This window comes from Nyctereutes procyonoides, unplaced genomic scaffold (assembly GCF_905146905.1).
Source record: "Nyctereutes procyonoides isolate TBG_1078 unplaced genomic scaffold, NYPRO_anot_genome, whole genome shotgun sequence".
Classification (NCBI taxonomy): Eukaryota; Metazoa; Chordata; class Mammalia; order Carnivora; family Canidae; genus Nyctereutes; species Nyctereutes procyonoides.
In genome coordinates, this window is record NW_026575052.1 from 3,779,318 (window position 1) to 3,794,492 (window position 15,175).

General features: G+C 38.3%; 1 protein-coding gene across 3 annotated transcripts in view; it reads left to right on the top strand.

Moving 5' to 3' along the window:
* The window catches only part of SPEN (spen family transcriptional repressor), a 96,711-nt gene that overhangs the window by 26,894 nt on the left and 54,642 nt on the right, over nucleotides 1–15,175 (top strand). For 2 of the 3 annotated variants that reach the window (XM_055332548.1, XM_055332549.1), the window contains exon 3: nucleotides 1,479–1,955. The exons of the other annotated variant lie outside the window; for it this stretch is intronic. In XM_055332548.1, coding sequence (XP_055188523.1) covers nucleotides 1,479–1,955 — 477 coding nt within the window. The remainder of the gene's footprint in view (nucleotides 1–1,478; nucleotides 1,956–15,175) is intronic. 3 annotated transcript variants of the gene reach the window in all.

Sequence of the window (15,175 nt, forward strand, 5' to 3'; positions counted from 1 at the left end):
ACCAGAAATGTAGCAAATTTAGAAAGGAGAAAGTTATTTAATACAATTTAAGTAGGAAAGAGATTACTGACTTTTTTGCCATGCCAGTTGCCTTCCATCACAGCAACAAAAAGCAAAAACATCCTAGGAAGGTATGGTTGCTACTAAGCGAAATGGTAGGTAAAAATGAAGATTAGTGGAGAGACTTGGATCTATGTATGTATTGGGGACATACATCTTAGTTGTAATATTTTTGCCACATATTCTTCACTGGAGAGATTCTAATTCTTCTGTATCTTTGACGATTTCCTAATCTGTTGATAGAAGATTGGATCTAAAGAAAAGATTGAGAAGAAACTTAATCTCAAATTGAGATTCAAGTGATGAAATGATCTTTTAGGAACTCAGGAAATGAGTTCTGGTATCCTATAAGAGTAGAAAATAAGATTTCTTATAGGAATAGAATTGTTTTTTAAATATTAACACATAAATGCATGTCTATAATTGAACATGCAACAAATTTTTTGTAACTGTAGGTTGGCAGATATTTACATCCTAGAGAAATGTGTTTTAGATTAAGCATTACTAGTAACAGCCTTCGAACATCTTACAGTTCCCAAAGTTTGGCTAATTTCATCAGAGGCGATTTGAGTTTAGCTAAAATCTAAGAGAACATATTTTCTGTAAATATTAAGTATAAACATTAATAAGTGGAATCATGAAATAGGCCTTTTAAAAACTATGTGGAATTTGATAGTATCAGGAAATAAAATAATCTTTATTCTTTAATTAAATTTACCATAGAATAGTATGTGTCAACTCAGTATTTTGATAACCTAAGTGGTTTTCTTTGTTTTTCTTTTAAGATTCCATTTCTATTATTAAATATGATTGTTTGGGCACAGCAGTTTACATAATCTGATAGTTTTTATAATTACCTAAGAAGTCGAAAGTTAATGAGAAAAAGTTACACTTAAAATTTTTTTCTGGGCTTCTTTGAAAATGCCCTCTTACTGCTGGGACATACATTGCAATAGGGCTTTCATGTCTGTGTTAAAATGTGTCATGGAAATTTTGCCTAAGATAAATGTGTTAAGTAAAAATCTGGTGCATATTTTAATCAGATGTAAGTATAGAAAACTTTGATATTAAAATGACAGTCCCTTCTTGTTTCATAAACTACAAATGAAAAGGAGATGGTATATGTGTGTTTCTGTATATAAGCCAGAAAATCCCTAATAAAAAGATCATCTGACTTCCAGAACACTAGTCATGAAAGCCCAATATACACAATGATTGCTCAGCTATGAAAATAATCTTTGGAGTTAAGTAAAATGTTAAGCTTGGTAGTGTTTGCTTACTAAGTAGGTTAATGCTGTTTAGAAAATGACCAGTTGCAAAGACAGACAATGCTGAAATGAATGTTTGCATGACTTGCTTTTAGTTTTGCTTGCCCTTTTCTGATTGATTAAATATTTTTCCCCCCCTCCTAAATGCAGGGCTTCAGATAACAGGGAGCGTGCTTATGAACATAGTGCCTATGGACACCATGAACGGGGGACGGGAGGATTTGATCGGACAAGACATTACGATCAGGATTACTATAGAGATCCTCGCGAGCGGACTTTACAACATGGGCTCTATTATACTTCTCGGAGTCGAAGTCCAAACCGTTTTGATGCTCATGACCCCCGATACGAACCTAGGGCTCGGGAGCAGTTTACACTGCCCAGTGTGGTACACAGGGATATCTACAGGGATGATATTACCCGGGAGGTACGAGGCAGAAGGCCAGAGCGGAATTACCAGCACAGCAGGAGTCGGTCACCACATTCATCCCAATCTAGAAATCAGTCTCCTCAGAGGCTGGCTAGCCAAGCGTCTAGACCCACAAGGTCCCCTAGCGGCAGCGGCTCTAGGAGTAGATCCTCCAGTAGTGATTCAATCAGCAGCAGCAGTAGTACCAGCAGTGACAGGTAGGTTAACAGCCTTTTGTTATAACAGATGAGCTGTTGAATAAATTGTCACAAATTTTCAACGATCAGTGATAACGATTTATAGCATAGTAATATTTTTTAAAGTAATCTTGCGTCACGTATATAATGAGTGAAGAAGCTTTGATTAGCTGGTGGCCATGGAATTCACCATTCTATCAAGTACCTAAAGCTAAGCAATTTGCAAATACTGTTTTGTGCTCCGGATGCTCATTATTAAAATGGCCAAAAGAGGCAGAAAAACAGTAACTTTAGTTGAATGAAGTAAATCTTGTGCCGCTGAAAATGTGGTATTTCTTTAAAGTTTTTAATTTGTTGGGTGTGTAATGCTAATTTATTTCTATTATTTTGGTTGAAAATTCATAAAAGCTATTGGGTTAAAGATGTATTGGTGAAATATGTTGAGATTTATTATCAATGACTAAGTCAACTTATGGATACATTTTAACTGATTATAGCATCAAGGTGATAGCCAATTTATAAACTCAAGTAGAAAAGCTTTCTTTCTTGCTTTCTTTCTTTCTTTCTTTCTTTCTTTCTTTCTTTCTTTCTTTCTATTTTTTTGAAAAGCTTTCTTTAAATGCAAGTTGTAACTTAGCTGTTCACTAAGGCTGAGTGAGCCAATTTCATTAGTTGGGAATTTTTTTTAGGATTGTTATTCTACAGATGAAAATAATAACCTGAAGATAATTTTAAAAGGAAACAGCTTAGAAGTTTATCACAAATCTAGGTAGACCATATAGCTTACTCGTTTTATAATCTTGGACAAGTTACTTAAGCTGTCTATGCCTCAGCTTTCTCATCTTTTGTAAAAATCATGCTTTAAAGTTATTGTGAAAATTAAAATGAAAAAATGTATTTAAAGTGCTTAGCTTGATACCTATATAAAATAAATGCTGCCTTTAATAATTTTAGCTGTATTATTACTGCTTCAGTTGTTGATAGTCTTTAACCATTCCTCATTTCCAGTTATTGTTATTCAATCTATTTATCCTAGATATCCTAGTTTTATATTTAGGTGGTATGTATTTTAAATTGACAGGATATAGGGACCCCTGAGTGGCTCAGCAGTTGAGTGTCTGCCTTTGGCTCAGGGAGTGATCCTGGTCCGGGATTGAGTCCCACGTCAGGCTTCCTGCGAGGAGCCTGCTTCTCCCTCTGCCTATGTCTCTGCCACTCTCTCTGTCTTTCATGAATAAATAAATTTACAGGATATAAATTTTTGACCTGGTTAAAATACCCAGATTAATTATTTTTCTTTAGTCTTGCCTGCTTAGAATTAATGTAAGAAAAGTGATCATGTAGTTGGGGAAAACTAAGTTCTGGTTCCAGTGTGGCATTTCTGTGACATGGATGAAAACCCTTAACTTCTCGTGATTTTACTTGGTATATTGTTGAGATAAATGATTGACAAGATTCGTTTGAACTCTGTAAGTTAAATATAACATCTTGTCATGTCCTACTTTCTCCTACATAGAATTAAGATACTCAAGTTTTAGTCCTTTTCCCTAAACCTATCTCACTAATAATGGGATGCAATAGCATTCCATTGTGTCAAATATTTTATCGAAAAGGCAACCAATTGGGATCCCTGGGTGGCGCAGCGGTTTGGCGCCTGCCTTTGGCCCAGGGCGCGATCCTGGAGACCCAGGATCGAATCCCACGTCAGGCTCCCGGTGCATGGAGCCTGCTTCTCCCTCTGCCTGTGTCTCTGCCTCTCTCTCTCTCTCTCTGTATGACTATCGTAAATAAATTAAAAAAAAAAAAAGAAAAGAAAAGAAAAGAAAAGAAAAGAAAAGGCAACCAATTGTGGAAATGTTGGAGTTGGAGAAACATTAGCATAGTAGGCTCAAAAGCTGGAACCCAGAGGCCATCTGATGAATTTGATGGAGCTAATCCCTGTTTATGTAATCTAAAGGAACAGCTGTATGCTTCTGAATATTTACAGTCAGAAAAATAACTGCCACAAAGATAGGATAGCTTTGAAAATGTACATGGGGACTAAATTGCAGTTTTTGAAGATGTTTCCTCTTCTGTTAGCTACCTGATTCATATTTAGGACTGGAAGTTTTTGTGATTTAGGATTATGAAGGCTGTTATGTAGGACTATAACAAGAAGACCTAAGTTTTCAGCTAGGCAGGGAACATTGTGGGCTGAAGGAACAACCTGAAGACATAACAAATGGAAGAATGTTTTGTGAACAGCACATAATTTAGAATGACTTCACCATGATAATTTTGAGTTTGGTTCTTTATGCAGAGATGAGTGGTTGAAAGATTTTGAGAAGGGAGATAGTTTGAGATCTTCTACTTCAGAAAGGCAGCTGGTGATTTAGACTAGGAAAGACAAATTGTGGTGAGGAGGCTATTTCAGTAGCTTGGAGAAGGAGGTCTTGGACTCTGAGAAAGCCTAACTTGGGACACGTGGGAGAGACATTATGTTAATAATCAGATTATGTTGATTTGTGTGAAGCAATGAACTTTCTGGAGATGGGACTGAGTGATGGGCCTTTCAATGCTATTCTGTAAGAATAGGACCAGGTCTTCCTTTGTGCACACCATAGAGCCTAACATATTGTCTTTCTCAAAGTACATGTTCAATAAATAGTTGAAATACTTAGATACTTAGATTTTTAACACCGTGGATAAAGCAAAATTCATGTAAATAGCTAAAAGATTTGGTCATTATATGTGACTGAAGCAAGTACGGGAAATAAAATCTCATGGTGTGCAGAGCATATCTTTATCCCTAGGTTCAGCCTTCCTTTTATCAGATGTCCTCTTTTCCTTTACTATTATGTTGACTTCAGAGTGTAATATTTTGAGATGTTATGTAGATTCTGAATGTTTAATTTCCTTTTGGAGCAAATAAGTTCTTTTTTTTTTTTGTAATCTTTAAAACTTTATGACTGTGAAACTATGACCTTCCAAGTTCTTTAAAAGTATTTCAAATTAACATCTTATAGTAGATAAAATACAGCTTGGTTCTAGCTATGGAAACAAGCTTGTATTCTGTCTGCATGACTGACTGGGAAGTTAATCACCCTCCACCCCCCTTAATTGTTGAGCTTTGGTGAATAGATTCCTAGTAGTACATTTCCAATGAGTAAACATGGGATTGATAGCAGTCTGGTTGTGAACTCTTTATAAATGACACACCTACAGTTTCTGGGTAACTGTTCTCAGTATTTAACTAGTGAGTACTGAGACTTAATGGTATAAACTTTCCTGTGTGCAGCTCTGTGGTGCTATAGGTTGCTCTTTCCTTTCAACGGAAAATTTTTAGATACATGAATTCCACAAATGTATTTATTTCAAAAGTCCTGATTGAAGCTGAACATACTTTATGTCTGTAGTTTCCTATCATTGGGTTTCTTTTTCCTGTCATGTTAATGAATTTTCTGTAATATAGGTTAAAGAAATTGAGGAATTTATTAAATTTAACATTAACTTTACTCATATCTTAGTTTTTGACTGTGCTTTGTTTCTTTGTTGTTTACTATGATCATAACCAAAGATGATTGGGCTCTCTGGATCCCTGATAGGCCCCCTGAAGTTGGATGGGGAAAATCACATCTTTTCGCTAGTAACCTGTAACTGAGATTAAGTATTTTCTCCCTTTTTCTTTTGTTTTTTAAGATTTTCTTTATTTATTCATGAGAGACACACAGAGAGAGGCAGAGACACAGACAGAGAGAGAAGCAGGCTCCATGCAGGGAGCTCGATGTGGAACTCGATCCCAGGACTCCAAGATCATGCCCTGGGCGGAAGGGCAGGCGCTCAACCACTGAGCGGCCCAGGCGTCCCTTGCCTCCCATTTTGAAAGGAGGCAACAAAAAACAGTAGTATTAACTGTATGAGTTACTTTGTTAACAATTTAAATCCACAGGTAGGGCAGTCTGGGCGGCTCAGCGGTTTAGCGCTGCCTTCAGCCCAGGGCCTGATCCTGGAGACCCAGGATCTCTCTCTCTCTCTCTCTCTCTCTCTCTCTCTCTCTCTCTCTCTCTCTGTCTCTCATGAATAAATAAATAAAATCTTAAAAAAAAATAAATCCACAGGTAATTTATTATAGTTGTAGATATCTCAAACTGGGGCTTCTAGCCCTCATTACTGGGAAGTAGTTATTAAACTCAGTGTTAATTTTATACTTTAATATTAATGAAAACACTACTATATCACAAAAATTTAAATATTTTAATAACTGTCAATATCATTGTTTTCTCTTTTATTCCTATTTATTTTACTTTATGCATTTAGAAACCTTATTCTGAAAAGTGGTGCATAGACTACCAGATTGCTGAAAAGGTATCCTGGCAGTTAGTCCTTATTCTATACCCTACAGAGGTTACTGATTGGGGAAAAATGGATGAAAAAGTAAAGAGAGGGAAATGAGATTTGGATAAACCTAAATCTGTCCTTATCCTCTACCCTCCTATTCAATAGGTTATTCCTCTGAATCTCTTTTTAGCCTAAAGTTAACTTTTGAGTTTACATTCAGCCATCTATTTTTTTTTCATTATTTTTAAAAAAGATTTTATCTATTCATGAGAGACACAGAGAGAGGTGGAGACATAGGCAGAGGGCAAAGTAGGCTCTCCATGGGGAACCTGATGTGGAACTCAATCCCAGGACCCCGGGATCATGCCCTGAGCCAAAGGCACTCGCTCAACCATTGAGCCACCCAGGTGTCCCCCCAGCCATCCAAGTAGTACTCTTTTTTTGTGTGCACCAAATGTATGGAATAAGATAGGTTGTATGGAGCCCAGGAAAAGAACTAGTTTATTTTATTTATTTATTTTTATTATATTTTTTAAGTTTATTATTACTTATTAGTAATCTCTACATCCAATGTGGGGCTTGAACTCTGACATGGAGATCAAAAGTCATATGTTCCTCTGGCTGAGTCAGCCAGGTGCCCCAAGAATAGAACTAGTTTAAACATTTACAATGGCTAAGTCAAAACAAAACTGCATATGTCTAATTAAAAGCTAATGCAATTATATTAACCTTGTCTATGGCTAGTGCATCTTTATTTTTATTTTTATTTTTATTTTTATTTTTATTTTTATTTTTATTTTTTAGTGCATCTTTCCAGCTTTCCAAAAACAGCCCCATCTCCTCCCTTAAAAGTTTTTTGGGCTATGGACAGCCTTTTCCTTTTTTTTTTTTCTGAACCCTGTTAGTTTGTCTGTCTTAATATGTCAGGTAACTACAGAGTTTTATTCTTTCTAATCACAAAAATAGGTCATTAGGTGGAAGCAAAGTGAATGTAGTAATAAGCAAAGATAACTACATGAAAATAACTGAAGTGAGTGACATTGTATCCTTGTGACTTTTGGTAGGTCATGTGGTATTAAATCAGGCTTAGTTACTTGTTTTGAATAAGTTACTTTTTTTTTTTTTTTTTTTTGAGAGAGAGCGCACATGCAAGTGGGGAGAGGGGCCGAAGGAGAAGGAGAGAGAATCTCAAGTGGACTCTCCACTAAGCATGGAGCCCAATGCAGGTCTGGATCTCACAACCATGAGATCATGACCTGATCCGAAATCAAGAGTTGGACTCAACTAACAGAGCCACCCAGGCACCCTGATTAAATCAGAGTTTAGAGCAAGCTTTTTACATAGATTTTTAAAATTAGAATAAAGTGATTTAGGAAACATTTGATGAAATTTTCACATTTTTTTGTTATAGTTATTATATTACTAGGATTTCTCTTATATTGTCATAGTTGGAAGATTTTTTTTATTTTTTTATTTTTTTTATTTATGATAGTCACAGAGAGAGAGAGAGAGAGAGAGAGAGAGAGAGAGAGGCAGAGACACAGGCAGAGGGAGAAGCAGGCTCCATGCACTGGGAGCCTGACGTGGGATTCGATCCTGGGTCTCCAGGATCGCGCCCTGGGCCAAAGGCAGGTGCCAAACCGCTATGCCACCCAGGGATCCCGTTGGAAGATATTTTTAAAGTAGGCTCTGCCCAATGTGAGACTTGAACTCATGACCCTGAGATCAAGAGTCACATGCTGTACCAACTGAGCCAGACAGGCGCCCTCATAGTTGGAAGATTTAAGGAAGAAGCTTGGGGACAGAGAGACACTAGACAGGCACTCTTTTTTCTTACTTCCAGGGCAGGAAAACTGACGTTTGAAATAGACTTTGTGATATTTATTTAAAGTAACAAGAAATGCATATGGGACTTCAAGCAATCAGACTTTTCAACACTGATGCTGTATTAAGATATGTGATTTTTTTAATTAAGAATTTTATTTATTTATTTAGGGATCCCTGGGTGGCGCAGCGGTTTAGCGCCTGCCTTTGGCCCAGGGCGCGATCCTGGAGACCCGGGATCGAATCCCACATCAGGCTCCCGGTGCATGGAGCCTGCTTCTCCCTCTGCCTGTGTCTCTGCCTCTCTCTCTCTCTCACTGTGTGCCTATCATAAATAAATAAAATAAAATAAAATAAAATAAAAAGAATTTTATTTATTTATTTATTTATTTATTTATTTATTTATTTATTTATTTGAGAGAGAGCCCATGTACAAGCAGGGGGAGTGGCAGGCAGAGGCAGAAGGGCAGAAAGAAGCAGGCTCCTCCCTGCTCTGCAGGTGGGACTCGGTCCCAGGACCCTAGGATCATAACCTGAGCCAAAGGCAGATGCTCAACTGACCAAGCCACCCAGGTGCCAGATATAGTGTGATTTATGCTAAAGCCCCTCTCTTGTTTAATGTTTTAGCTTTGCAATAGGAATAATTTACTTCTTGAAAGGAAAATGAAAAATACTTTTTTTTAAAAAAGATTTTATTTATTTATTCATGAGAGACAGAGAGAGAGAGGCAGAAACATAGGCAGAGGGAGAAGCAGGCTCCATGCAGGGAGCGCAATGTGGGACTTGATCCCGGGACTCCAGGATCATGCCCTGAGCCAAAGGCCTAACCGTTAAGCCACCCAGATGTCCTGACTTTTGCTAGTATTATTTGTAGAACTTGTTTCTATATTTCTTTGATATCTTTTGAGTAAATTTACTCAAAGTTGTCTGTAACCCTACTCATTTTTTCCTGATAGACCATTTAAGATGATTTTAGCTGAATTGTACTTAAAAGTAATTAGCGGGATCCCTGGGTGGCGCAGCGGTTTGGCGCCTGCCTTTGGCCCAGGGCGCGATCCTGGAGACCCGGGATCGAATCCCACGTCGGCTCCCGGTGCATGGAGCCTGCTTCTTCCTCTGCCTATGTCTCTGCCTCTCTCTCTTTCTCTCTCTGTGACTATCATAAATAAATAAAAATTTAAAAAAAATAAATAAAAAGTAATTAGCATATTGAAAAAATTCTGGATTTTTACAACAGATATAAAGGAATCTAATGAGGTTTTTTTTTTTTTTTTCCCTATAAAGACCAGTTCTCCTAGTTGTTTTGTGAACAGTCAAGATGTTACATAGTTTCCTAGAGGGGGATTTTTTTTAATTTTTTTAAAAATTTATTTATGGTAGTCACACACAAAGAGAGAGAGAGAGAGAGGCAGAGACATAGGCAGAGGGAGAAGCAGGCTCCACGCGCCGGGAGCCTGACGTGGGATTTGATCCCAGGTCTCCAGGATTGCGCCCTGGGCCAAAGGCAGGCGCTAAACCACTGCGCCACCCAGGGATCCCTAGAGGGGGATTTTTATTCACATACCCTTTTTGTCTATGATTTCATGAGGAGGTTTGCAGTTACTTATTTAAGTAAGGAGACTTTTTTTTTTTAATTTTTATTTCTTTCTGATAGTCACAGAGAGAGAGAGAGAGAGAGAGGCAGAGACACAGGCAGAGGGAGAAGCAGGCTCCATGCACCGGGAGCCCGACATGGGATTCGATCCCAGGTCTCCAGGATCTCGCCCTGGGCCAAAGGCAGGCGCTAAACCTCTGCGCCACCCAGGGATCCCAAGTAAGGAGACTTTAAGGGGAACTTTCTTTCAGGTTCATGTAGGAATTTCCAAAATTGCTGTCGTCTTGCAGGCTTGTGAAAGATTATGAATGAAATGGATAAGGTGAGAAGGGAGTACATTGAGATTGGTGGCATTTTATGTAGCATAATGACAGTGTACCTTCCATTTCTCTTATTTTACAAGTAATGCTTATTGAGAATGTTGATTTGGGGAAGGAACGCTCATTTTATTACCTGACTATACAGTTTTCTATGCTTATATATAATGTGCTGGAAGCTATCAGATATGGAAGTAGTTTTAATAAATATTTGAAGTAAAAGTCAGTTGTTTCTTCTTTTTTAAAGATTTTATTTTTAAGTAACCTCTACACCCAACATGGGGCTTAAATTCATGACCCTGAGGATCAAGAGTCACATGCTCCACTGAAGGAGCCAGGTTCTCCAAAAGTCAGTTTTTTAAGCATAAGGGAATTAATAATTAGCAGTTTGTTGGTGATTATTGTAACGTTTAATCATAAAAACACAATTGTCTGAGTTTTAAATCATCAAACATGATCTCTTATCTATAATAAGAAATAGATAATTTCTGGATTTAGAGATAAAATTTGGTTTTGTTGCACTGTGATTATTCTTAGATATATTTAGAGGCACAAAAATAGTTTGTATTAATTTTTTTAAAGATTTTATTTATTCATTCATGAGAGACATGGGGCAGGGGGGGCAGAGACACAGGCAGAGGGAGAAGCAGGCTCCATACAGGGAGCCTGATGTGGGACTCAATCCCGGGTCTCCAGGATCATGCCCTGGGCCAAAGGCAGGTGCTAAACTGCTGAGCCACTCAAGGATCCCCTGTATTCCTTTTTTTAAACAGAAGAAAGTCACTACCACTAAAAGTAATGCCTTTAAATTTCAGGAAAAAATGATACAACAAATAAAACTGTATTTGGGAAATTGATGTTTAGAAACCACGATTTCTTTTCCCAGCTCTTCTGTTTGTAGCTGCATAGGATTGAAGTGAGAGTAGAAATTAAGTTGGTTTTATTGCATAATACCAACTTTTTCCTCTTTGCTGCTGTTTATATCTGTCAGTTTGAGATGAATCCCTTAAATTGAAGAGATTTTTTTTTTGTTCTTTGAGTGTGTCCTTAAAGGATGTCCACGGCATCCTCAATTGAGAAGATGCCCTTGCACAGAAACGATTGAAACAAACTATGCTAACTAAAGTGTGAAAATAAACCATAGATGTTTATTGATTTGGGGATAATGTTTTGGGAGCATCCAGAGGACTTTCAAGGAGGAACAGTAAAGGTTTATCTAAGCCTTTAAGAAGCTAAAGTCAAGGAAAATAAATATTCTTAGAAGGGATGTTTCTTTATTTTTTGCCCCTTCCATGTAAAACGAAAATATTTGCACGCTTATTTTAAGCTTAAGTAAAATACCATTTTAATGCATTTAAAAATTTTATGTATTCTTAAAGATTTTATTTGAGAGGGAGCATGAGTAGTGGGAGGGGCAGAGGAAGAGGGAAAAGCAGACCCCCTGCTAAGCAGGGAGCCTGATGGGGCTCAAACCCAAGACCCTGGGATCATGACCTGAGCCCTGAGCTGAAGGCAGTTGCTTAACTGAGTCACCCAGGCGCCCTTATTTTAATGCATTTTACATAGCTGATTAGCCTCGTTTATTATTTTGCACTTCTGCCTCATTTTTACTTTTTTCATTTTTAAGATTTTATTTATTTATTCATGAGAGACACACAGAGAGAGGCAGAGACACAGGCAGAGGGAGAAAGCAGGCTTCATTCAGGGAGCCAACATGGGACTTGATCCCAGGTCTCCGGGATCACACCCTAGGCCGAAGGTGGCACTAAACCACTGAGCCACCCAGGCTGCCCTCATTTTTACTTTTTTAGGTAGCTGAAATTATCTTAGATTTCAGTAGGAAGACTGTCTTGCTGAAAATCAGTATTGTAAATAAAATGTAGTCATTGCTCTATTTCCAATTATTAAAAAAAGTTTTTATCTTGAAATTTGCAACTCTTACTTGTGATGAAATTGAATAGAAGCCATCTAATGGTTTCATTGACTCTATGACTGACTATTCTCGAAATATTGGTATCTTAAGTTCCTTTTTTTTTCATAGAAAATTTTTTTTATTTTTATGGATACAATTGTCAGGTATCAGAGTTCTTTCTATTTTCTTTTTTTTTTTTTTTAAGATTTTATTTATTTATTCATGAGATACACAGAGAAAGAGAGAGAGGGGCAGAGACACAGGCAGAGGGAGAAGCAGGCTCCATGCAGGGAGCCTGATGTGGCACTCAATCCTGTGACTCCAGGATCACGCCCTGGGCCGAAGGCAGGTGCTAAACCACTGAGCCACCCAGGGATCCCAGGTATCAGAGTTCTTTAAAAAGTTACCTACTTGGAGGGAGAAGGGTTGAGGGGAAAAAAGAGAATAGCAAGCATATTAGTGTGTCTGCAATCCTGGAGAAAACTTAGATTTAAAGTACACAGAGTCTCCCTGTATTTTGAATAGCTCCCTCAAATACTATTACTTTCTAGAAGAAAAGCATTTGCTCATTCCCCTTTTAATGCAGTTTTGGGACTGTTGAGCAGCATGGAATAAATGTTTGGCAGTGTGTGCTTTGGGGAGTACACCCCAATGAATATACATATATACACACATATGTGTGTACACATATATAATCATATGTGTATACATGTATGTATCTGTTGGGAGGCTGTATGTATTAGTAGGTATCTTTTTCCATTCCCACCATCAGCTGGAAGAGCCTATATTTTTGAAGCACATTCCTTTCTAGATTGCTATATAGTTTATTTTGGGGGCAATAAGCTGCCTACAACCTTCTGTCTTTGGGATCGTATTAGCTAGCTAAGCCTTTTTTTTTTTTTTAAGATTTTATTTATTTATTCATGAGAGACACAGAGAGGGGTGGGGTGCAGAGACCCAGGCAGAGGGAGAAGCAGGCTCCTTGCAGGGGGCCTGATGTGGGACTCAATTCTGGGTTTCCAGGATCAGGCCCTGGGCTGAAGGCGGCACTAAACTGCTGAGCCACCCGGGCTGCCCTAGCCAAGCCTTTTTAATGCTAAATATGGAAAGTGGAGGTGTTTGCTTTCTGATTGTTTTGATGGGCTTAACTTCCATTGTACAGATCTATAAATAGATCGATTTCCTTTCTGGTTTTCCTCTTTTTGTTAGTGTCAAGTACAAGCATTTCAGTAAGGCTTTCCATAGGTAATAGGTGGTGTCAGGGTTCTGTATGGAATAGGCAGTTTTGGAAACGAGTACTAGGCTGATCCATATTTGCTCTGTACTGAGAATCTAGCTTTCACTTAAGATCCCCTGCTGCTAGGGAAATGAGAACAAGGTAGACTTAATGCTGAGAGCAAATGAGGAGAGTTCATTGTGTACTGCCTGGGCAGCCAGTGTGTCTGAATATTGTGGGGAAAGCTAAGAACTGCTTGTTTGTGAGTCAAACCAGCCTAAACTGGAATCATCCAGTTTGAGTTGGCCGCTTGCCACCTCCCAGAGGCTTCCTTATTTTGCCAGAGTTTCTGCCCAGCCCTCAACCAGGGGGTGGGGCGGGGGACCAGGCAGGCGTCTGATCTGGGACTGGGCAGGCAATGGGGAGGAGCAGGCTGTGAAGTGGCTGCCAGTTAACCCGGTTCCTTCCTAGGGGGTGGCATTTCAGATATAGTAAGGAGTTTAAAACTAGAAGCTGGTATGAACTCTGATATTTCCAGTGCATCTTTACTTTATTACTCCCTTGCTTTCCCTATAACTTACTTGTTTTCTGCCCTTTAAAAGCCAAGGCTTGAAAAACTGTCTGCCACTGTTTGGGTACATAATAACATGGTTTGCACTTGGTGATAAAGAGTTTATTACCAAAAATTGGGAGTGCCTGGGTGGCCCAGTCCATTTTGTCTCAGACTCTTGATTTCTCCTCAGGTCCTGATCTTGGGGTCGTGAGATGCAGCCCAGTGTCAGGCTCTGCCCTCAGCTGGAGATTCTCTCTCTCCCTCTCTGTCTGCCCTTCCCCTCTGCTTGTGCTCTCCCTCCCTCCCCAAACAAACGAACAAATAAAATATTTAAAAGAAAATTTATTACCAAAAATTTATTTAACTAAAGTTCCCCAGGAATTTTGCTTTTAGTGAATTTGGTCTGAAGTGATGAACTGTCCCTCCCTTACCCTCATTCTTTCCATTTGGGTTGTACTGGATTTTGTGTGTGTGTGTGTGTGTGTGTGTGTGTGTGTGTGTGTGTGTTTGGTTTGATTGTTAGGTGGAAGAAGTGAACATAGACTTGGGGATAAACTTGTGACTCTGTATCTTGTGACTTTTAATTTTGAAGTAAAACTTTTTAAAAGATTTGCTTATTAGAGCGAGAGGGAGAAGCAGACTCTCCCCCCCACCCCCAGCCAGGAGCCTGGTGTCATGACCTGAACCAGAGACCAACTGAACCACCCAGGTGCCCTGAAGTAAAACTTTTTAAACTGTTAAATGAAATTTTTAAATGTTGCTTTCAAATTAACAAAAAGTAATTCAAATTCAAATCCTAAACAATAAATTTAAAAATTGAAAGTACTGTGTTGAATTTTGACGCTTTAAAAAAATATTATGCTAAAATAAATAATTAAAAATATGCTTAAATTGCAAATTGTTAGTGTCATGGCTACTTTCTGCATACAAAGAACCTCTTAGCTTTCCTTTTTGAGAAATAAGGGAATTAAGTGATTAAACATGGCCTAATTCTTGATCAGAGAACACCCAGAAGTCACTAAGCCATAAATTAAAGCCTCAAATAAAAGAGTACATTAAAAAAAAAAAAAGAGTACATTTATTTTTGTCTTTCTGGATGCCAGGGGTGTATATAAAAAATGGAAATTTCCATAACCTTGCTTATGTTTCAGACTTTTGGAATGAGATTGAAACCCCCATTAGGGGACACCTGGGTGGCTTAGTGATTGAGTGCCTGCCTTCGGCCCAGGGCGTGATCCTGGAGACCCGGGATTGAGTCCCACATCGGGCTCCCTGCGGGGAGCCTCCTTCTCTCTCTGCTTCTCTCTCTCTCTCTCATATGAATAAATAAAATCTGTAAAAAAAAAAAAAAAGAAAGAAACCCCCATTAATAGAGCAGTTTTGGTGTTCTCTTTTATCTTTTTTTTTAATTGTTTGCATTTGGAGGTCATTCTCAGAAACCCTGGTGTAATTTAACCTGGCCCTGAATAAGGGATCATCTATTATAGATATAAAGGAAAATGTAGTAA